Source organism: Hemitrygon akajei, chromosome 17, assembly GCF_048418815.1.
Source record: "Hemitrygon akajei chromosome 17, sHemAka1.3, whole genome shotgun sequence".
In the NCBI taxonomy this organism is placed as follows: domain Eukaryota; kingdom Metazoa; phylum Chordata; class Chondrichthyes; order Myliobatiformes; family Dasyatidae; genus Hemitrygon; species Hemitrygon akajei.
This window is the reverse complement of record NC_133140.1, coordinates 54,372,815-54,391,746: the sequence shown is the minus strand read 5'-3', so window position 1 is coordinate 54,391,746 and position 18,932 is coordinate 54,372,815. Positions and strand designations below refer to the sequence as shown.

The 18,932-nt window shown below is 42.5% G+C and overlaps 1 protein-coding gene across 5 annotated transcripts in view; it reads left to right on the top strand.

Moving 5' to 3' along the window:
* ankrd27 (ankyrin repeat domain 27 (VPS9 domain)) overlaps nt 1-18,932 on the top strand; it is a 109,438-nt gene that overhangs the window by 45,735 nt on the left and 44,771 nt on the right. For all 5 annotated transcript variants that reach the window (XM_073070141.1, XM_073070139.1, XM_073070140.1 and 2 more), the window contains 5 exons: nt 2,020-2,112; nt 5,889-6,016; nt 7,269-7,351; nt 7,570-7,685; nt 8,257-8,349. In XM_073070141.1, the coding sequence (XP_072926242.1) occupies nt 2,020-2,112; nt 5,889-6,016; nt 7,269-7,351; nt 7,570-7,685; nt 8,257-8,349 (513 nt within the window). The remainder of the gene's footprint in view (nt 1-2,019; nt 2,113-5,888; nt 6,017-7,268; nt 7,352-7,569; nt 7,686-8,256; nt 8,350-18,932) is intronic.

Sequence of the window (18,932 nt, the reverse complement as noted above, 5' to 3'; positions counted from 1 at the left end):
AGAACTAGTGAGATTGTATCTACTGTAGACCTATTGTGGTGACTGGCAAATTATAGTAGGTTCAGGTCCTTCCTTAAGTAGAAGTTGATGCTGGCCATGACCAACCTCTCAAAGCTCTTCATCACAGTAGAAGTGAGTGCCACTGGGCGATAGTTGTTGAAGCATCTCACCTGCTCTTTTTGCACACTGATATGACTGTTGAAGCAGATGGGAACCTCCAACTTTATAGGCAGCAGTGAGAGATTGAAGATGTCCTTGAACATTCCTGCCAGTTGGTTGGTACCGATTTTCAGAGTCTGACCAGGGCCTGACGCCGTGCAAGGATTCACCCTCTTGAAAGATGTTCTGATGTCAGCCTCCAAGACAGAGATCACAGGGTGATCATCCTCAGATGCTACAGGGATTAGCACAGATGTAGTTTTATTCTCCCTTTTGAAGTGTGCATATAAAGTGTTGAGCTCATCTGGGAGTGAAGCATCACATTTATTCATGATGTTAGGTTTCACTTTGTAGGAAGTAATGGCCTGCAAACCCTGTCAGAGCTGACGTGCACCCAATTCTGTCTCTAACCTCAATCAGATTTGTTTTCTCAGCCTTAAAATAGCCTTCGGTAGGTCATACTTGGACTATTTGTATAGTTCTGAATCATAGATCTAACCCTCAGCATGAACCTCCTGCTTCATCCACGGCTTTTGGTTTGGGTATGATCGGTATGTTCTCAAAGGCACGCATTAACCAGACACGTCTTGATGAAGTCAATGACAACTGTGGCACGTTCATTCAGACTTGAAGATGAATCTCTGAACATGGACCAGTCCATTGACTCAAGGCAGTCCTATAAGCGCTCCTCTGCCTCCCTTAACCATCTCTTCTTGGTCCTTACCACTGATGCTGTGATGTTTTGTTTCTGTCTTTACACTCGGATTAGAAGTACAGCCAGGTGATTGAACTTCCCAAAGTGAGGAAGTGGGATGGCATGCTAAGTGTTCTTGGTGGTATAACAAGTCCAGTGTGTTGGCTGCTCTGGTTCTGCAGGTGATATGTTGGTGGTAGTTGTTCAGGGACCTCTTCATGCTGGTCTGATCGAAATCTACTGGAATGATAGGGAAGTCTTCAAGTTGTGCAGTTTCATGCTTGCTGATTATGTTGCTCAGCTCTTTTAGTGCCTGCCTGACATTTGCATGAGGTGGAATGTACACTGCTACCAGGATGATGGTGGAAACTCCCTCAGCAGATTAAAAATAAGCAGGACTGAGACAGAACCACTACGTTTGTGCACCACGCTAAGTTAATCATAAAGCATAGTCCACCCTCTCTGCCCTTAAAAGACTGAGCTATCCTGTTTTTGCAGAGAATGGTGAAGCCATTGAGCTGCAGTGCTATGGCCAAAAGTGCTGTGGAATAGCCATGTTTCCATGAAGCAAAGTACACACTAGTTCCTGATGTCCCTCTGGTACAGCAATTAAGCTCTGAAGTCTTCAGTTTTACTTTCCAGAGACTGTACTTTCGCTAGCAGGATAGTCAGGAGTGGAATTCTAAAGCCTTTGTGTTTTAATCATACCTATAGCTTTTATATACTTATGAAATCACCACCTGTTCTTGGTTGCTGTTGCGGGGGTGGGGGGGGGGGGGACATCTGCCTTCAAAGAAGTCTGGAAAGTAACCTTTTGTGGTTAACCATTTGTCTCAATTTAGCAATCTTATCAACAGATTTGTTTTAAATAATAGGATCAGTAGTGTCAAAAGCAAAGTATACAAAACAGCTTTGTTTAATGTCTATTCTGATGTCTTCAACCAGAGTAGATCACATCTATTGTCTCTCTAAATGGGCGAGATTTACAATATGATTCAGTGCCAATCAGAGGAATTGGTTGAAGAGGACCTTTGATGCTGTGACTTGTATTTAAGGGTTGAGTATACTTAATAATTCACATGTATTACACAAAAAATCAGATTGTGTAGATAATAAGGTTGCATTGTTATGAACTAAACTTTTTAAAAGCTCTTTTTCATTTACAGGGATCAGGAGAACTAAATGATAAAACATTTTTTAGAGAAAGAATGAACTTGCTGTATCAGCCGTCATCAACCCCAATTGATATTTTGTTTGAGGTGAGTGTGAATTATTTATGATACAAATCAATTCTGGTATTTGCTTAAAATATTTGATATGTACTTTCATTGTGCTCTGCCTTGTTCTTCAACTGATCAATATTTGGCATGGCAATTAATCATCTTTATTACATGTGATTAAAATGAGTGAACTTAATGGAATTATAAATTAATATAGTAATTTTCTTAATGTTAATTATAAAGTAATGGGGAAGGAATTTGCACTGGTTTTCTAAGAATGGGCTGGAATGTATGGCCCACTGACTAGCGGTTACCGCTGTCAGTATTGATATTTGCTTTCATTCCCATTCCGAGGATGGCCCAGTTGTGGGGTTACTAGACGACTGCTGAATTGCTGACCTTCTCATTGTCTGGTCCATTAATAAAACAGCTGGAGCTAAAATCTCCCAGCCTTTGCACTTGTGGGTAGCTTTGTTAGCACTAACCCAGGGTCTGCCAAGATTTCTCCACATATCCAATCTACTGAAAGGCAGGAGGCTCTTGAATGAGCATGAACCTATGAAGGAATTGGGTTTGTGGTTTGGTAGAAGAGTTGGTGGGAGGAGTATTTAGGAAGCCTGTAGTAAAATTAAGACCTGGCTCTTTATAAATAAGAGTTCTTTACATTTTGGGTTATAGTTTTATATTGAATTTAAACTTCCCTCATGTGCCCTCCTCAGTAGCTACTTAAATTAATGCAACGTATCAGAAGAGCCTGTAGATTGGAGTCATCAGTAGCACCCATTAATCTCTGGGCAAAATGCATATGAGTGTGCTGCTGATTAACCATCTGGCAGCTTTGAATATTGAACCTGGAACATCAGCAGTCACACTGTGCTGTTAATATTTGTGTTATACAAGATGTCACACTTCTCATTTCCATGACTCTCCTAGTAAATGCCTCAAGTCAAATGTTCTGTTCCTATTCTAAAAGCCCTTTTTAAAATGCTGTCATATTACATAAATATTTAAAATAGGTTTTCATTATTTATCACAAAAATAGAATAGTGATAAATGTTGTACTCCTAAACCTTTCAAGCATACTAATGATGCGGTAACTAGATTCAGACCACAGGAAGTATTATGCACTGTATCTTAAAGTGAAACAGCTTTGATTCACTGTCTGGTTTCAGTAAACTGAATTTTAAGAAACTTATTGTATAATATTTAGAATAATTGAAGCATATTCACGTGATTGAAGTGATGTAACAAGATAACACCAGTGGACCATGGAAGTGTAACAGGGTGCCAGAGTTGAAAAGGGTGACGAATGCAGGCCTGAAGGTGTTCTATTTGAATGCACACAGAAAACGGAAGAAGGTTGCTGATCTTGTAGCGCTGTTAGAGATTGGCAGGTGTAACATTGTCGGTATCGCTGAGTGTTGGCTGAAACATGATCATAGCTGCATAATATTCAAGGATACATATTGTATCAAAAGGATAGGCAGGTATGCAGAGGGGGGTGGGGTGGCTCTTGGTTAAGAGAAGATGAAATCCAGTCCTTAGAGATGACGTTGGATTGGAAGATGTAAAATCCTTGTTGGTAGAGTTAAGAAACTGCAAGGGCAAGAAGATCCTAATGGGAGTCATATACAAGCCTCTGAACAGTAGCCAGGATGTGAGTTACAAATTGCAATGGGGTAGAAAAGGCATGTAAAAAGAGCAATGTTGTGATAGTCAGTATGCATGTAGACTGGGAAGATCAGGTTGGTGCTGGATCCCAAGAGAGGGAATTTGTAGAGTGTAGACGTAATGGCTTTTTAGAGTAGTGTGGCTGAGCCCACTAAGGATATGGCAATTCTGGATTGGTTTTTATGTAATGACACAGATTTGATTAAGGAGGGGAAGGTAAAGGAAGCCCTTAGAAAGCAGTGATCATAATATGATAGAATTCACCCTGCGGTTTGATAAGGAGAAGCTAAAATCTGATGTATTGATATTACGGTGAAGTAAAGGGAATTACACGGGCATGAGAGAGGAGCTGGCCAAGGTTGATTGGAAGGGGGCACTAGCAGGGATTACAGCAGAACAACAATGGCTAGTTTTGGGGAACAATTTAGAAGGCACAGAAAAATGCATCCCATAGATGAAGTATTCTAAAGGGAGAAAGAGGCAACTGTGGCTGAGAAGGAAAGTCAAACCTAGCATAAAGACAAAAGAGAGGAGATGTAGCAAGAATTAGAAGGAAGGTAGAAGATTGGGAAGCTTTTAACAGAAGGTAACTTTAAAAAAAAGCTAGAGAAAAAAGATGAAATATGAAGGTAAGCTAGCCAATAATATGAAAAGGGATAAAAAAAATTTCGAATACATAAAGAGTAAAAGAGATCAGATATCAGACTGGTGGAAAATGACACTGGAGATGTAGTACACACAAAATGCTGGAGGAACTCGGCAGGCCAGGCAGCATCTGAGTAAAAGAGTACAGTCGACGTTTCGGGCTCAGACCCTTCAGCAGGACTAAGATGTAGTAATTGCAATGAGACCATGAAATGGTGGACAAATTTATCAAGTATTTTGTGTCAGTCTTCACTGTGTAAGACACTAGCAGAATGCCAGATATGTGAGAGTATTAAGGGGCAAAAGTTAATGTCATTGCTATTACTAAGAAGTAAATGCTTGGGAAGCTGAAAATTCTGAAGGTAGATAAGTCACCTGGACCATATGGACTATAGACCAGGGTTAAGAAAGAGGTAGCTGAAGAGATTGTGGAATCACTAGATTCTGGAATGGTTTCAGAGGTCTGCAGCATTGCAAATGTCACTCCACTCTTCAAGAAGGGAGGGTGGGGAGGAAGAAAGGAAATGGTAGGCCAGTTAGCCTGACTTCAGTGGTTGGAAAGATGTTGTAGTCCATTATTAAGGATGAAGTTTCAGGGGACTTGGAGGCACATGACAAAATAGGCCAAAGTCAGCATGGTTTCCTTGAGGGGAAATCTTGCCTGACCATTTTATTGGCATTCTTTGAGGAAATAATATGCAGCAGAGACAAAGGAGAGTCAGTGGATGTTGATTACTTTGATTTTCTGAAGGCCTTTGACAGGTGCTGCTCATGAGGCTACTAAACAACATCAAAGCCCATGACATCATAAGAAAGTTAAGAGCATGGAGTGAAGATTGGCTGACTGGCAGGAGGCAAAGAATGGGAATAAAGGGACTTATTTTGGTTGGCTGCCAGTGACTGACTACTGGTGTTCCATGGGGGTCTCTGTTGAGACCACTTCTTTTTTTGTTATATGTCAATGATTTGGATGATGGAATCGATGGCTTTGTGGCCAAGTTTGCAGATGATATGAAGGTGGATTAAGGGGTAGGTAGTGTTGAGGAAGCTGGGTGCCTGCAAAAGGACTTGGACACATTAGGAGAATGGGCAAAGGATTGGCATATGGAATATAGTGTATGAAAGTGCATGGCCATGCACTTTGGTAGAACGAATAAAAGCATGGACTATTTTCTAAAATCAGATGTGCAAAGGGACTTGACAGTTAACCTGAAGGTTGAGTTAGTTGTAAGGAATGTATATGTAATGTTAGCATTTATTTTGAGAGGACGAGAATACAAAAGGAAGGATGTAATGCTGAACCCTTATAAGACATTTGTGAGACTGCACTTGGGGGGGGGGGTGTGTGTGTGTGTGTGTATAGATAGAGTTGGAAGGCAAGAAAGAGACCATGGGCAAAAGAGATGATAAACTAAAAAAAAATCATAAATAGTTATACTATAATATAATCTTTTTTATAAATGTTTTGTATAATTTAATCTCCTACTTGTTTCATGTAGCACATTGCAGCTGGTAATCAGGCAGAAGTGGAAACACTGCTGAGTGAAGGTGAACCCAGTGAAGACAGTGTTCAAAAGATGTGCCATCCCCTCTGCTTCTGTGATAGCTGTGAAAAGCTCGTGTCAGGGTAAGCTGGTAATAAAGTGTGTGTGTGTGTGTGTGTGTGTGTGTGTGTGTGTGTGTGTGTGTGTGTGTGTGTGTGTGTGTGTGTGTGTGTGTGTGTGTGTGTGTGTGTGTGTGTGTGTGTGTGTGTGTGTGTGTGTGTGTGTGTGTGTGTGTACTTTATACAAAGGTCATAGAAGCAGAGTCTTTGAATATTTTAATGTAGAGGTAGATATATGTTTTATTAGCAGGTGTGTGAAAGGGTAGGCAGGAATTCAAAATTAACGTTACTATCAGATGAACCGTTATCTTATGGATCTAGGATCAACACCGTTATCTAGGTGTTCATATACAGTCCATGTCTTTTGCAACTGCAATATATCAGTCAAGACTATCATGGACCTATCAGTTGTGATGAAGGTTGTATTCTGTGGAGGAAAGAGCAAATGCATTCATTTAGCTTTGACTGCTGTATTGACCCATGGGGGTTTATTTTGTAGAATTAAGCTTAATAGGCACAGGTGTCAATTTACAAAGGGTGAATCCAGTCATTTGGTGCTGGTGCAATGCAATTTGGTGACTCTTTTCTATTTCATTGAGTATTGATAACATCAAGCAGGACAATGACGAGCCTTATTTTATATATTGCAATTGAGATCTCTTACCTGAAACTACTGAATCTGATGGTTGTTGCCAAGACCCAAGTTTCCTGCCAGTTCTTAAATATACCACAAGTGAAAGTCATTGGTATAATTTCCAGTGAACATTGTGTGTGGTATGTGAGAGGATTGAAGAGGGAATGGGAATGAGTGTGGAAGGAAGAGAGTAGTGTTCTTTCTTGTAACGATGGTTGCTTCGGACAGTGGCAAGAAAAATACAAATAATTGCTCTGAACTAACTGAAGTCTATGAAGACAGCAGGAAACTAGGAAATGGAGGTTAATAAAGAATTGATTTAGGAACTAGAGAGGTGAATAAATGGCAGTGTAACACTGTAAAGAAGGGGAAGAGATCATGAAGGGACCATGGGTTTTAAGTCCTGGTTGAATGAACATGTTATACACCTGATTCCAGAATCCATCGTTGTCATGTTCACGATATCACTTTTAGTACTAACATTGAATGTGCCTATTACTGAATTTCTGATTGAGAATCTCCCTTACCGGAAACATCATACTGGTGACCCATTTATTAGGTTTATGTATTTACTTATATAAATTTCAGTTTTAAATAATTGGTTAGTGGGAAAGCTGGCCTGATAAACTTTCTATTTTGTAGTAGGATGAATGATCCATCTATTGTCACTCCATCTTCCCGAGATGACCGGGGTTACACCCCGTTGCATGTAGCTGCTTTCTGTGGTAAGCATTTGTTACTGTGATCAGACATCTATGTTTAGCAAACTTCTACTACATTTTTAATCCTTACATTTTAAAATGCTTTTAAAATTTGAAACTGAACATTAAATTTAAGCATAATATTATGTATTGGGCTGTATACATAGCACATTGTTAACTTGGCATTGATGTACAATAGTTTTGTTTGGAATGGTCTTTTAATAATGAGCTTTATCCTCAAGGTCAACCAATGATGATTGATGTGTTGGTGTCAAAAGGAGGTGCTGTTAATGCTACAGACTATCATGGGTCCACCCCACTTCATCTATCTTGTCAGAAGGGGTATCAAAATGTCACTGTAAGTAAATTTGACTAAGATTTTCAAGACATGCCTAAAAACTATTGTTAGTATTTCCATTTTAAGTAAATGTAGTAAAGCAAAATACCTCATATTTCTATTGTGTTTTTGACAGGAAAATTAATTAACCATGAAGACACTCTAATAAGTGTGTAATGCACTGGATGTAAACAAAGAAAAGTATGCGAGAGTTGTAATTGGAGAAATAGTGATATAATATTGCCCACTGTCTCCAATCCACATACAGCAGTAAGAAATTCACCCCAGAATATTTGGTTTATATAACATTTCTTTTTAAAATTAAACACTCCAGATGCTGGAAAACCTGAAAATTTTGGAAATATTCAGTAGGTCAAGCAGCATCTGGAAAAAGGCACCAGATTAATGTTTCAGATTGATAATCCTTCTATTAGAACTGAAATATTAACTCTGTGCCACCTGATTTGAGTTTTCCCAACATTTTCCGTCTTTAACAATATAACTTCAATTCTAATTTAAAGTAAAACAGCATTATTTTTATTTTAATCAATTAATACACAACAGTTTTAATTATTTTTCTTTTACTATATAGTTGCTGCTGCTAGATTACAAGGCCAGCACTGAGATACAAGATAATAATGGAAATACAGCACTTCATTTGGCTTGCATGCATGGTCATGAAGATGTAAGTTTTAACAAAAGTCTATTATTCAGTCTGTTGGTGATGTACATAATAGTTCTAGTTTCTACATAGGAAATTGATATTTGGTTATTTGACTTCATTTTCTTTTCCCCTTCTGTAATTTTCCATTGTTTAGCTCTGTCTCTTTTTCAGCCTCCCCCACTTGCTTCTTTCCTTCTATACATCTTCTTCTCCCTTCCCACTTTCACTCTCTCCACCTCCAGCTCCCATAGGTTAAGCATTTGATTTTGTGGTGTTCGAATAATCACTCCTTACACTCATATTTAAAGATATCAGTGACAACATCAACAAAGCTTGCATTTATAAAATACCTTAACATAGAAAAGCATTTCTAAGCATTTCACAGGCTGGGGATCAAAAGTAGATGATTAATTAAAAGTTGTTTTATCAGCAGTTTTGACAAGGTGACAGGGTTTTATGGCAGTTTTTAAAGAAGGAAAGGAAACATTGATGGACACCTCTGCAGTGTCAATTTTTAGGAAAGTTGAAATCGTGAAGAGATTTAAACATGAGAATGATAAGGAATTGTCTCCAAATTTTTAACTTGGCCAGGATATCCTTTCTTTTTCAAATTTCAGTCATTACAATTTTCCACATACTTTCCCCCACCTCTGCCTTGTGCATCACTGTCCGCTGTCACATTTGTCTTGTTACGTATCCTGTAACTGGATCACTTAACAGCAAAGATAGAGAGGTCCGCTGAAGTCTGATGGTACCATTTTTAAATGTTTTTATTTATAAAGGGGCACAAAAGTAAGGTTAATACCAACATTCAGATAACATACGTCGTCAATACTCAATCTAAAGCGCAGGTATAGTAATAATCAATAAGAAATAAGCTCTATCGTTGTCTAGGGGTAATGTATATATTGTCCGCTGTATATCTAAAAGTCTCTTGCGGTCACTGCAGTTCCACCAGCTGCCGTCTTTTGGGGTGTCGCGGTGGTGCACTTTGTTGGAGATAGAGATTGAATGGGACAGTTACCCAGCGGGTTTTTCCAACCTTTATGAGTTCGATCCGTCGGAGTCTCGTTGGGGAATGGCCGCTTACTTGTGGCCTCTCCTGTAGCTAAGCCGTTCTTCCGTGGTGAGGACACCAATCCCAGGCAAGGAAAAGCCGCACACGGACCCCCCCACCGGCTGTCGCTATTAAACGCTGTCACAGGATTTCTAGCGTGTCTTCTGGTGCGTCTGGGGGGGCCGTCTTTACAACCCCTCTTTTATCTGAACTCATGGGGTCTCAGATGTCAATCAGGTTGGGATGATGCAATCTCTCTCCGTCTCTCCACCCACGTTGCCCTGAGGGTATACACGTAGTACAGTTCCCAATTCACAAAGGTGTCTCCACGAGACAATGACCACAGTCGCCAGCTTTTGCCTCGCCGTGAAACGAGGGACACCGCACGTATCTTTCTCTTCTCTTGGGTCATTGACCCCCCCCTTCACTAGGGCTCTTGCAATTCTCACAAAGGAGAGGGCTGGGGTCATAACACCTCCCCTCTTAAAAACGTTTTTACCAGTGGTTAAAACGGAGTGGTACAGAGTTTTACAGGGTTTTAGGATCTAACATAGTACAAAAGCTTTTCTTTTAACTACAGAGTTGTACCGTCATACATTTTTCAGCGTCTAAACAGTTAACGATTACAGTGGCACTTCCGTTAATATGGTAACATCTTGTCCCTGACTAAAGGCTGGTAGCATCAGATTTCAACAGGCAGGGTTCCAAGGGGGTTGTCTTTGTTATTCACATGCTTTGTCAAAATCCCGTACAGCCGGTTTTTCTATTTAAAAATGGTGCCCCCATTAACCGTCACCTCTTTTCCGGTGAGTTCCTACGTGGGAGACCTGGGTAATTTGGCGAGGTACTCTCCCGCCTTTCCGTTCCATAAGGGTTATTCTCTCAACACCGTGTCCCAAACTTAAATCATCGTGTGAATTTCCACCCAATTCTTTAATGTTACACAGGTAGCTAACCCTTTTGTCAAGACCGTGCAGGCTGATGGGTTTCCGTTCGAACGTTTCCCTCAGGCCGCATTTAAAATTCGGCTTTTTCACAGCGCTCTCTTGAATAACAACAGCGTGTGGGGCACCTTTACATTCCTAATCAACCTGTAATCGATGCGCAGGCACCGCGTTACCAAGCCATCGTTTCTGTAGCCTGGTTGCTTCTTCTGACACCAATCTAAACTTTAAATTTTCTTCATTCTATTTGGGAACTACAAACTTCCCGTTCCCTTCAATAATAATGTTTATCCCCCCATGGTCGAGTTCCACTTTAAGGTTCACCACCCCTTCGTGTACAAACACCTGGGAACCCTCCCTTCCCCCAATTACCAGGGTTAACCCTGTCTTCACTGAACCCAGTCCATCTGACCCACAGGGACTGCATTCCTTTTCAACTGAATCAAATACCTCAGACTTTTTCTGAGCTCCATTACTAGGTTCAGTACCACGTGCATCCACATCTTGGACACACTCAAACGGGACATCTGCCTCTTCCAGGCTTTCAGTACCCGTACCCTTTTCAAATTCTAAATTCCCCTGATCCTCCCAGTTCCTCTCTGGGCAACTCCCTTCCGGAGTAAACTCAACCCCGCGGGCTGAAACAACCTCGTCTGCCAACCCAGCAGACCTCTCCAAGGTAATGGCATCCTTTTCATCTAGGACTGCCTTCATCTCATTATCGGGAACACCTTGACAACTCTCAACTTCTTCAAACAGGGCTGCCACCCCCGACAGATCATCCATGTCCAACTCTGGACCTTTTAATAGCTTTTTCCGTTTCTCATCTTTATTTCCTACCTCTAGGACCTTTCTCTTCGCTAAGGGAAGATCTAGCTCCTCTCCCTTAACCCCTTTCACTTTACTACTCTTCGGTTTACCACCCTCAGAACCCTCGTGGTACAGGGTCGGTAGGACTGTCTCGGCCAAATCAATACTGGCCAGATTTAAACTGCTCGCTTTCTCAGCTGCCTTTCTCAACAGGCTGCGAATGCTCGCGCCTGTGGTACAGACTGGAGATGCGAGGGGCGGGGCTGCAATCCTCACAGGCTGTTTGAGCCGTGTCCAAACCTGCCCCCCGGCTAAATCATTTCCAAGGAGGACATCCGCGTCAGTTCTCGGGAATTCTGATGGCACCCCTATTTCGACTGGTCCAGATACCAGCTCACAATCCATAATTACCTGATGTAGGGGCACCATTTCTATTCTTGTACCTATCCCCTTCACGGCGACCATTCCCCTTCTCCGACCGAAATCTAGTATCTCACGGTGGATCAACGACAGCTCCGCCCCGGTGTCTCGCCAGATTCGGATGGGAATGGGTGGGTCTCCCCCCTTCACGGACACGGTTCCGGGTGACAGCCAAGTCTCTGACCCCTCTCGTACTCTGTCTACTCGGGGCTCTCTCGTCGATTTACTGATTACCACGGCACACCCGATAGGGACCGCTGCTTTCCCTTTTTCTGGCTCCTTTCTCGGAGCAAAGCACCTAGAGGCAATATGTCCTCCCTTCCCACAATTAAAACAGGTCAAGCCCGGAAATCTCGGGCCGCCTGGCCTTTCCCCCTCAACCTTACCACTAGCTCTCGGTGGGACCTCTGCCTCAGCCGGCGGACTTTCTCGGTCGTTCCCACGGTCTCTCGGGTAACCTTTTGGCGAGGAAAACTTTGTCCTGTGGGTTAGGGCATATTCATCTGCGAACCTAGCAATTTCCGAGATGGACTTATTCGGCTTCTCATTCAAATACATCTGGATCTCCTCCGGAACACACCCTTTTAATTCCTCAATCAAAAATAACTCCCTGATACGCCCATAATCCCTGTCCATTTGTTCCGCGGTGCACCAACGGTCCAAGAGCACACCCTTTTCATAGGCTAGCTCGGTATATGTTTGATTCGACCCTTTCTGTAAATTTCTGAACCTTTGTCTATAAGCTTCAGGTACTAGCTCGTAACTCCGGAGAATGGCCTCCTTTACTTTGGCATAATTCTCCGCTTCCCCTCCCTCGACGGCCAATGCCGCATATGCTCGTTGTGCCTTCCCTTTTAACACACTTTGTAACAACGCCACCCACTTCTCTTTGGGCCACTTCTGATTTACTGCCACCTTTTCAAAAAGCAAGAAATAACTATCAACATTCGACTCTTCGAATGGAGGTACTACCCTCAACTCCCGACTAACATTAAACCTCTCCTCTCGATCTAACCCTAGATCTCTTCGCTCTTTCTTTAACTTCTCCATCTCCAAGTCATGTTCCCTCTGTTTCTGTTTCTCCTCATACTCTCTTTGCTTTTCAGCTCGGTCCTGCTCTCTCTCGGCTCGTTCCTTCTCTTTCTCGGCTACTTTTAGCTGAATTTCATGCTGTCTTTGCTTTTCAGCTTGGTCCTGCTCTTTTTGCACCTCTAACCCCTTTAGATGGAGCTCCTGGTCCCGTTTCACCTCTAACTCCTTTATGTGGAACTCCTGCTCCCTTTGTTTGTCGGCCCTTTCTTTCTCTTTCTCAGCCCGTTCTTTCTCCTTCTCAGCTGCTTCCAGCTGCTTTATTTTAAATTCATGTTCCAACCTTAATTTCTCCAACTCTAGCTGATCCATCCCACTAGCTGGTACTTTTTCAGGGATATTTTCCAACTCCTCAGCTGCAAACACCTTCTTCCCGATGTAATACTGAGTTATGACCCTTCGCACTTCCCGCTTTTTCATTGATGACCTCACCTCTGTGAGGCTTAACCCCTTCGCCAGATTTACCAAGTCTAATTTTGTAGCCGCCGCTAGCGCCTCCAGAGTCGGGTTTTTCATAAATTCATCCACGTCCATCTTTGCTGGTTTCCCGTCTGGCTACCTGCATACCAGATCCAAATTTTTTGACTTACAAACCCAATTCACTGACCTCCCAATTTGGTATCAAATCTCGAGACGAGGCCCCAAGTTGTTACGTATCCCGTAACTGGATCACTTACCAGCAAAGATAGAGAGGTCCGCTGAAGTCTGATGGTACCATTTTTAAATGTTTTTATTTATAAAGGGGCACAAAAGTAAGGTTAATACCAACATTCAGATAACATACGTTGTCAATACTCAATCTAAAGCGCAGGTATAGTAATAATCAATAAGAAATAAGCTCTATCGTTGTCTAGGGGTAATGTATATATTGTCCGCTGTATATCTAAAAGTCTCTTGCGGTCACTGTAGTTCCACCAGCTGCCGTCTTTTGGGGTGTCGCGGTGGTGCACTTTGTTGGAGATAGAGAGATAGAGATTGAATGGGACAGTTACCCGGCGGGTTTTTCCAACCTTTATGAGTTCGATCCGTCGGAGTCTCGTTGGGGAGTGGCCGCTCACTTGTGGCTTCTCCTGTAGCTAAGCCGTTCTTCCGTGGTGAGGTCGCCAATCCCAGGCAAGGAAAAGACGCACATGAACCCCCCCACCGGCTGTCGCTATTAAACGCTGTCACAGGATTTCTAGCGTGTCTTCTGGTGTGTCTGGGGGGCCGTCTTTACAACCCCTCTTTTATCTGAGCTCATGGGGCCTCAGATGTCAATCGGGTTGGGATGATGCAATCTCTCTCCGTCTCTCCACCCACTTTGCCCTGAGGGTATACACGTAGTACAGTTCCCAATTCACAAAGGTGTCTCCACGAGACAATGACCACAGTCGCCAGCTTTTGCCTCGCCGTGAAACGAGGGACACCGCACGTATCTTTCTCTTCTCTTGGGTCATTGACCCCCCCTTCACTAGGGCTCTTGCGATTCTCACAAAGGAGGGGGCTGGGGTCATAACAGTCTTTGTAGTCTACTTTTGCTTCACTCTGTTAAATTTTTTGGTCTGGTCTCCATTCTGTCCTAAATGTTATTAAGAACATCCAAGCTCATCAGCAATGATGCTTTCCCAGTCAGAATTGTACCTCTGTCTCATTCTCAACTACTGAGGATTTTAGCATAGTTTAACATAAACTCTGAAGTGCTAGGACAGAAAGACTGCTCTGTGTTGAGCATAATGTACGGCAGTGGATTCTGGTTCACTGGGACATAGGAGGACATGTACATTTTGGCCCAATTAGCAGAAGTTTCATGGAAGTAGTTAAAAGGAGGGTGGCAGGTTGGAGATACATCTCTACCCAAGGAAGTGCAAGGCACTCCTTCCCTCTGCTAGTCTGTAGGTCATCCTTGGGCAGGGTGTGCCTTTTTTAGCCCCCCCCAAGCAGGGTCACTTGAAGCCATGCAAGCAGGTGATGAATGGTAAACATGAGAAAGTCTGCAGATGCTGGAAGTCCAAAGCAACATGCACAAAATGTTGGTCAGGCAGTATCTCTGGAAATGAACAAACAGTCAATGTTTCGGGCCCAGACCCTTCTTCAGGACTGGAAAGGAAGGGGGAAGGCACCAGTAAGGGGAGGGGTAGGAGGGTAGCTGAAAGGTCATAGGTGAAGTCAGGTGGGTAGGAAAGAAAGGGCTGCAGTGGAAAGAATCTGATTGGAGAGAGAGAGTAGACCATAGGAGAAAGGGAAGGGGGATGGCACAGGCAAGTGAGAGGCCAGAGTTGGAAGTAGGAGATGAGGGGAAAGAGGAGGGATTTTTTTTACCAGAAGGAAAAATTGATATTCATGTCATCAGGTTGGAGGCTACCCAGATGGAACACAATAGATGACCCCAATAGATTTGCGGGTGAAATGTTGCCTCAAACTGAAAGACTGTTTGGGGCCCTGAATAATGATAAGGGAGGAGGTTAATGGGCAGATGTAGCACTTACACCACTTGAAGGGATAAGTGCCAGGACGGAAATTAGTGGGGAGGGACAAATGGACAAGGGAATCACATATGATTCCTATGGAAAGTAGAGAGTGGTGGGGGGGGGGGGGTGGGGGGTAAAGATTTGGTGGTAGGATCCTTTTGGAGATGGCAGAAGTTGTGGAGAATGACATTTGGATGCGGAGGCTCACGGGGTGGGACGTAAGGACAAGAGGCTCTATCACTGTTAAGGTGGTGGTAAAATGGGGTGAGCGTGGGTATCCAGGAAACAGAGAAGTTGCAGACGAAGGCAGCAACAAAAGCATAGGAAGGGAAACCCTGTTCTTTGAAGATGTCTTGGAAAGGAAAGTCATATCCTGGGAGCAGGTGTGGTGGAGATGAAAGAACTGAGGAAAGGGATTAGCATTTTTACAGCAGACTGGGTGGGAAGAGGTATAGTGGGAATTGGTAGGCCAGTGACAGTTTCTCTCCAGAGATGGAGACAGAGAGATTGAGGAAGGGGAGGGAGGTGTCAGAACTGGACCAAGTGAATTTAAGGGCAGAGTGGAAGTTGAAGGCAATGTTGATGAAATTGGTGAGCTCAGCATGGGTGCATGAGGTAGCCCCAGTACAGTGGTCAAGGTATCGCAGAAGGAGTTGGGGAGCATTTCCAGGAAAGGTTTGGAAAATGGACTGTTCTACATAGCCAACAAAGAGGCAGGCATAGCTGGGGCCTATGCAGGTGCCCATAGCTACCTCTCGAGTCTGGAGAAAGTTGGAGGAGCTGAAGGAAAGGTTGTTGAGGGTGAGGACCAGTTCTGTCAGACAGCAGAAGGGGGTGGTGGATGGGTACTAGTTGATTGTTTTATTGAAGAAGAAGCGGAGTGACTTAATGTTTTCTTGATGGGGATTGAAGTGTATAGGGACTGGATATCCATGGTGAAATTGAAGCAGTTGGGGCCAGGGAATTAAAAGTTACTGAGGAGATCGAGAGCATGAGAAGTATCGTGGACATAGGTGCGAAGGGACTGAACCAAGGGGGATAGAATGGCGTCGAGGTATGAGGACACGAGTTTGGTGAAGCAGGAGCAGAGACAATCACAGTCAGGTTTGTGAACCTTGGGTTGGAGGTAGAAGCGAGCAGTGTGTGGTAAGGGGACTATGAGATTGGTAGCAATTGATGGGAGTTCTCCAGATTTGATGAGGAGAGTGATGGCGTCGGAGACAGTTTTCTGATGGTCAGGAGTGGGGTCCTCTTCAAGGGATAGGTAGGAGGAGGCCTCTGAAAGCTGCAGCCTGGCCTCAGCGAGGTAGAGGTCAGTCCAGCACACTACGACAGCACCCCTTGTCTGCAGGTTTGATGAGCAGCTGGTGCATATCACAATTGCTGGTTATGTGACTACTGACACCAGGCAGACAATCTCTGAAGAGACACAGTATATGATGATGAGTTTAAAAAGGTATAAAAAAGACAAACTGAGGAAAAAAACAATGTTTTTACGTGAAATACAGAACAAATTAAACACTACCAATACTACTGCAGTACCATAAACAGTGTATTAGTTCTTAATACTTACCAACAAAGGAATTCATCCGCATCTTGTCCTTTTGACTGTAAATGAACAAAATCACTGGGACACCTGATGCAGATAATAGACTGGCTTCCTACAATGCTGTTGACAATTGTATCTTTCAAATCTTCATTTTCATTGTAACATTCAAGATGATTGTCATTACCTTAAAATTCTTTAGAATTTCTAACTTGTTGAAGTAGTGAATTGTTTCTTTTTCACTCCCTGCCGTCTCTGGCATCTCCAAGCTTGAATTCTTGAAACCGCTGTGAGCAAAACAGTTCTGAATGCTCGTACTGCTTATTTCTCCCCAACTAACAGTGATTAAAAATTGCTGCTTTTTGAACACAAACACAAACAACTGATGCTAATTAGAAATTAATTGATCTAAGCACTGTGTTGTACCTTATGACCACACAAATCCATGTGACTAACGCTAGCTCAAATCTGTTCGGCAGCAGATTCCTGCCCAATTAAGTGGCATAGTGTCTCAAATTATTGAAGTCAATCCCAGCTATTTTCTCAATTTTGTTTTTTGTTTTTTTTGTTCTTTTAAGAGCTGTCCCAAATATGTGGCAGTCCAATTAACCAGAATCCACTGCATTTATGAAAACTAATTACAAAGTAGGAGCTGGGTATGTCCGAAACATTTGATATGAGATTGAAGTATTCTGCTTTTCCTCAACTCTAATTCACTAGTTCTCTTTTGTAGATTTTTACCTTTTCTGAACATTATTAATCCAGTATCAGTGGCTTGTGCTCTTGACTTCCTGTACGCACCAAATATCACACACATTTTCAACTAAGCATAGCGAATACTGATGTAAGATTTGACACATCAAGTTTGATCCATGTGGTAAATTGTTTCTTCTTCCCTCATTGTAGGTCTTGATCTAAAACTTAATTAAGTATAGAATAATTGATTTGAGTCAGTGCCAGAATTATAATTAACTACATTTAATTAATCAGCAGACATTACAAAAATGGGTTTCTGACTGGGAAGGAAACTGCATATAATTTTATAGAGTTTGATTTGTTTGTCAAGTTTAAAATACCATGAGGAAAAGATGTAGTTGGTCTTCTGAATTTGACTGGTAATTAATTGCAATATAACTAAAGTGGCATTTAAAAGTACCATGTAGTGTCAAAATAAGATTTCTCTCAGCCCCCTTAATAATAGTGTTAGAAAGCAAAAGTGGAGATTCAAATTAATGATGGTGACTCCCTACAACTATCCCAGAAGAAATCAGAAAACCCAGTACCGATCAGGGCAAGATATCCATAAGATTGAAAGAGTGCAGATAAACTTTACATGGATGTTGCCGGGAATTGAGAACTTGAGTTATAGGGAAAGGTTGAATCATTTGGGTCTTTAGTTCCTGGAACGAAGGACAATGAAGAAATTTAATAGAGGTATATAAAATTGAGGGGTACAGATAGGGTAAAAGCAAGTCGGCTTTTTTCACTGAGGTTAAGTGAGACTAGAACTAAAGGTCGTGGGTTAAGGATGCAAGGGGAAAATGAGCGTGTAGGATGAGTAGAAGTGGTGGATGTGGGTTAAGAAAAGTTTGGATAAGATGGGAGAAGAATGGAAGGGTTTAGCCCAGGTGCAGGTTGATGGGACTCGGCAGAGTAATAGTTTGGCACAGACTGAATGGGCTGAAGGGCCTTTTTCTGTGCTGTAATGCTCTGTGACTTGTGCAGTGGTCTTGCCAAAGGAGATCTGCTAACACAAATCAATTTGCATACAGTGTATTATTCCTACAATTAACAATGATGTAACTGACTAGATCATCTAATTTAGATGTTGGTAGATAATAAATGTGACTGCGGATATTTCTTGCTGTTCCTCAAAAGGATATTACCTAAAATTAGAAAATTTTTGGGCTCAATGTGCATTCAGAAATCAGATGGCAGAGAGGAAGAAGCTGTTTGTGAATTGTTGAGTGTGTGCCCTCAGGCTTCTGTACCTCCTTCCTGATGGTAGCAATGAGGAGAAGCCATGCCCTCTCGGTGATGAGGGTCCTTAATGACAGACGCCGTCTTTTTGAAGCCAGTGCCCGTGATGAAACTGACTAATTTTACAACTCTCTGAAGCTTACTTCGATCCTGTGCAGTAGCACCGCCCCCTCTGCCCCATACCAGACAGTTAGAATGCCATCCACGGTCTCTCTAGAAATTTGCGAGTATTTTTGGTGACATACCAAATCTCCTAATGAAATGTAGCCACTGTCCTGCATTCTTTAGAGCTGCATCGATGTCTTGAGACA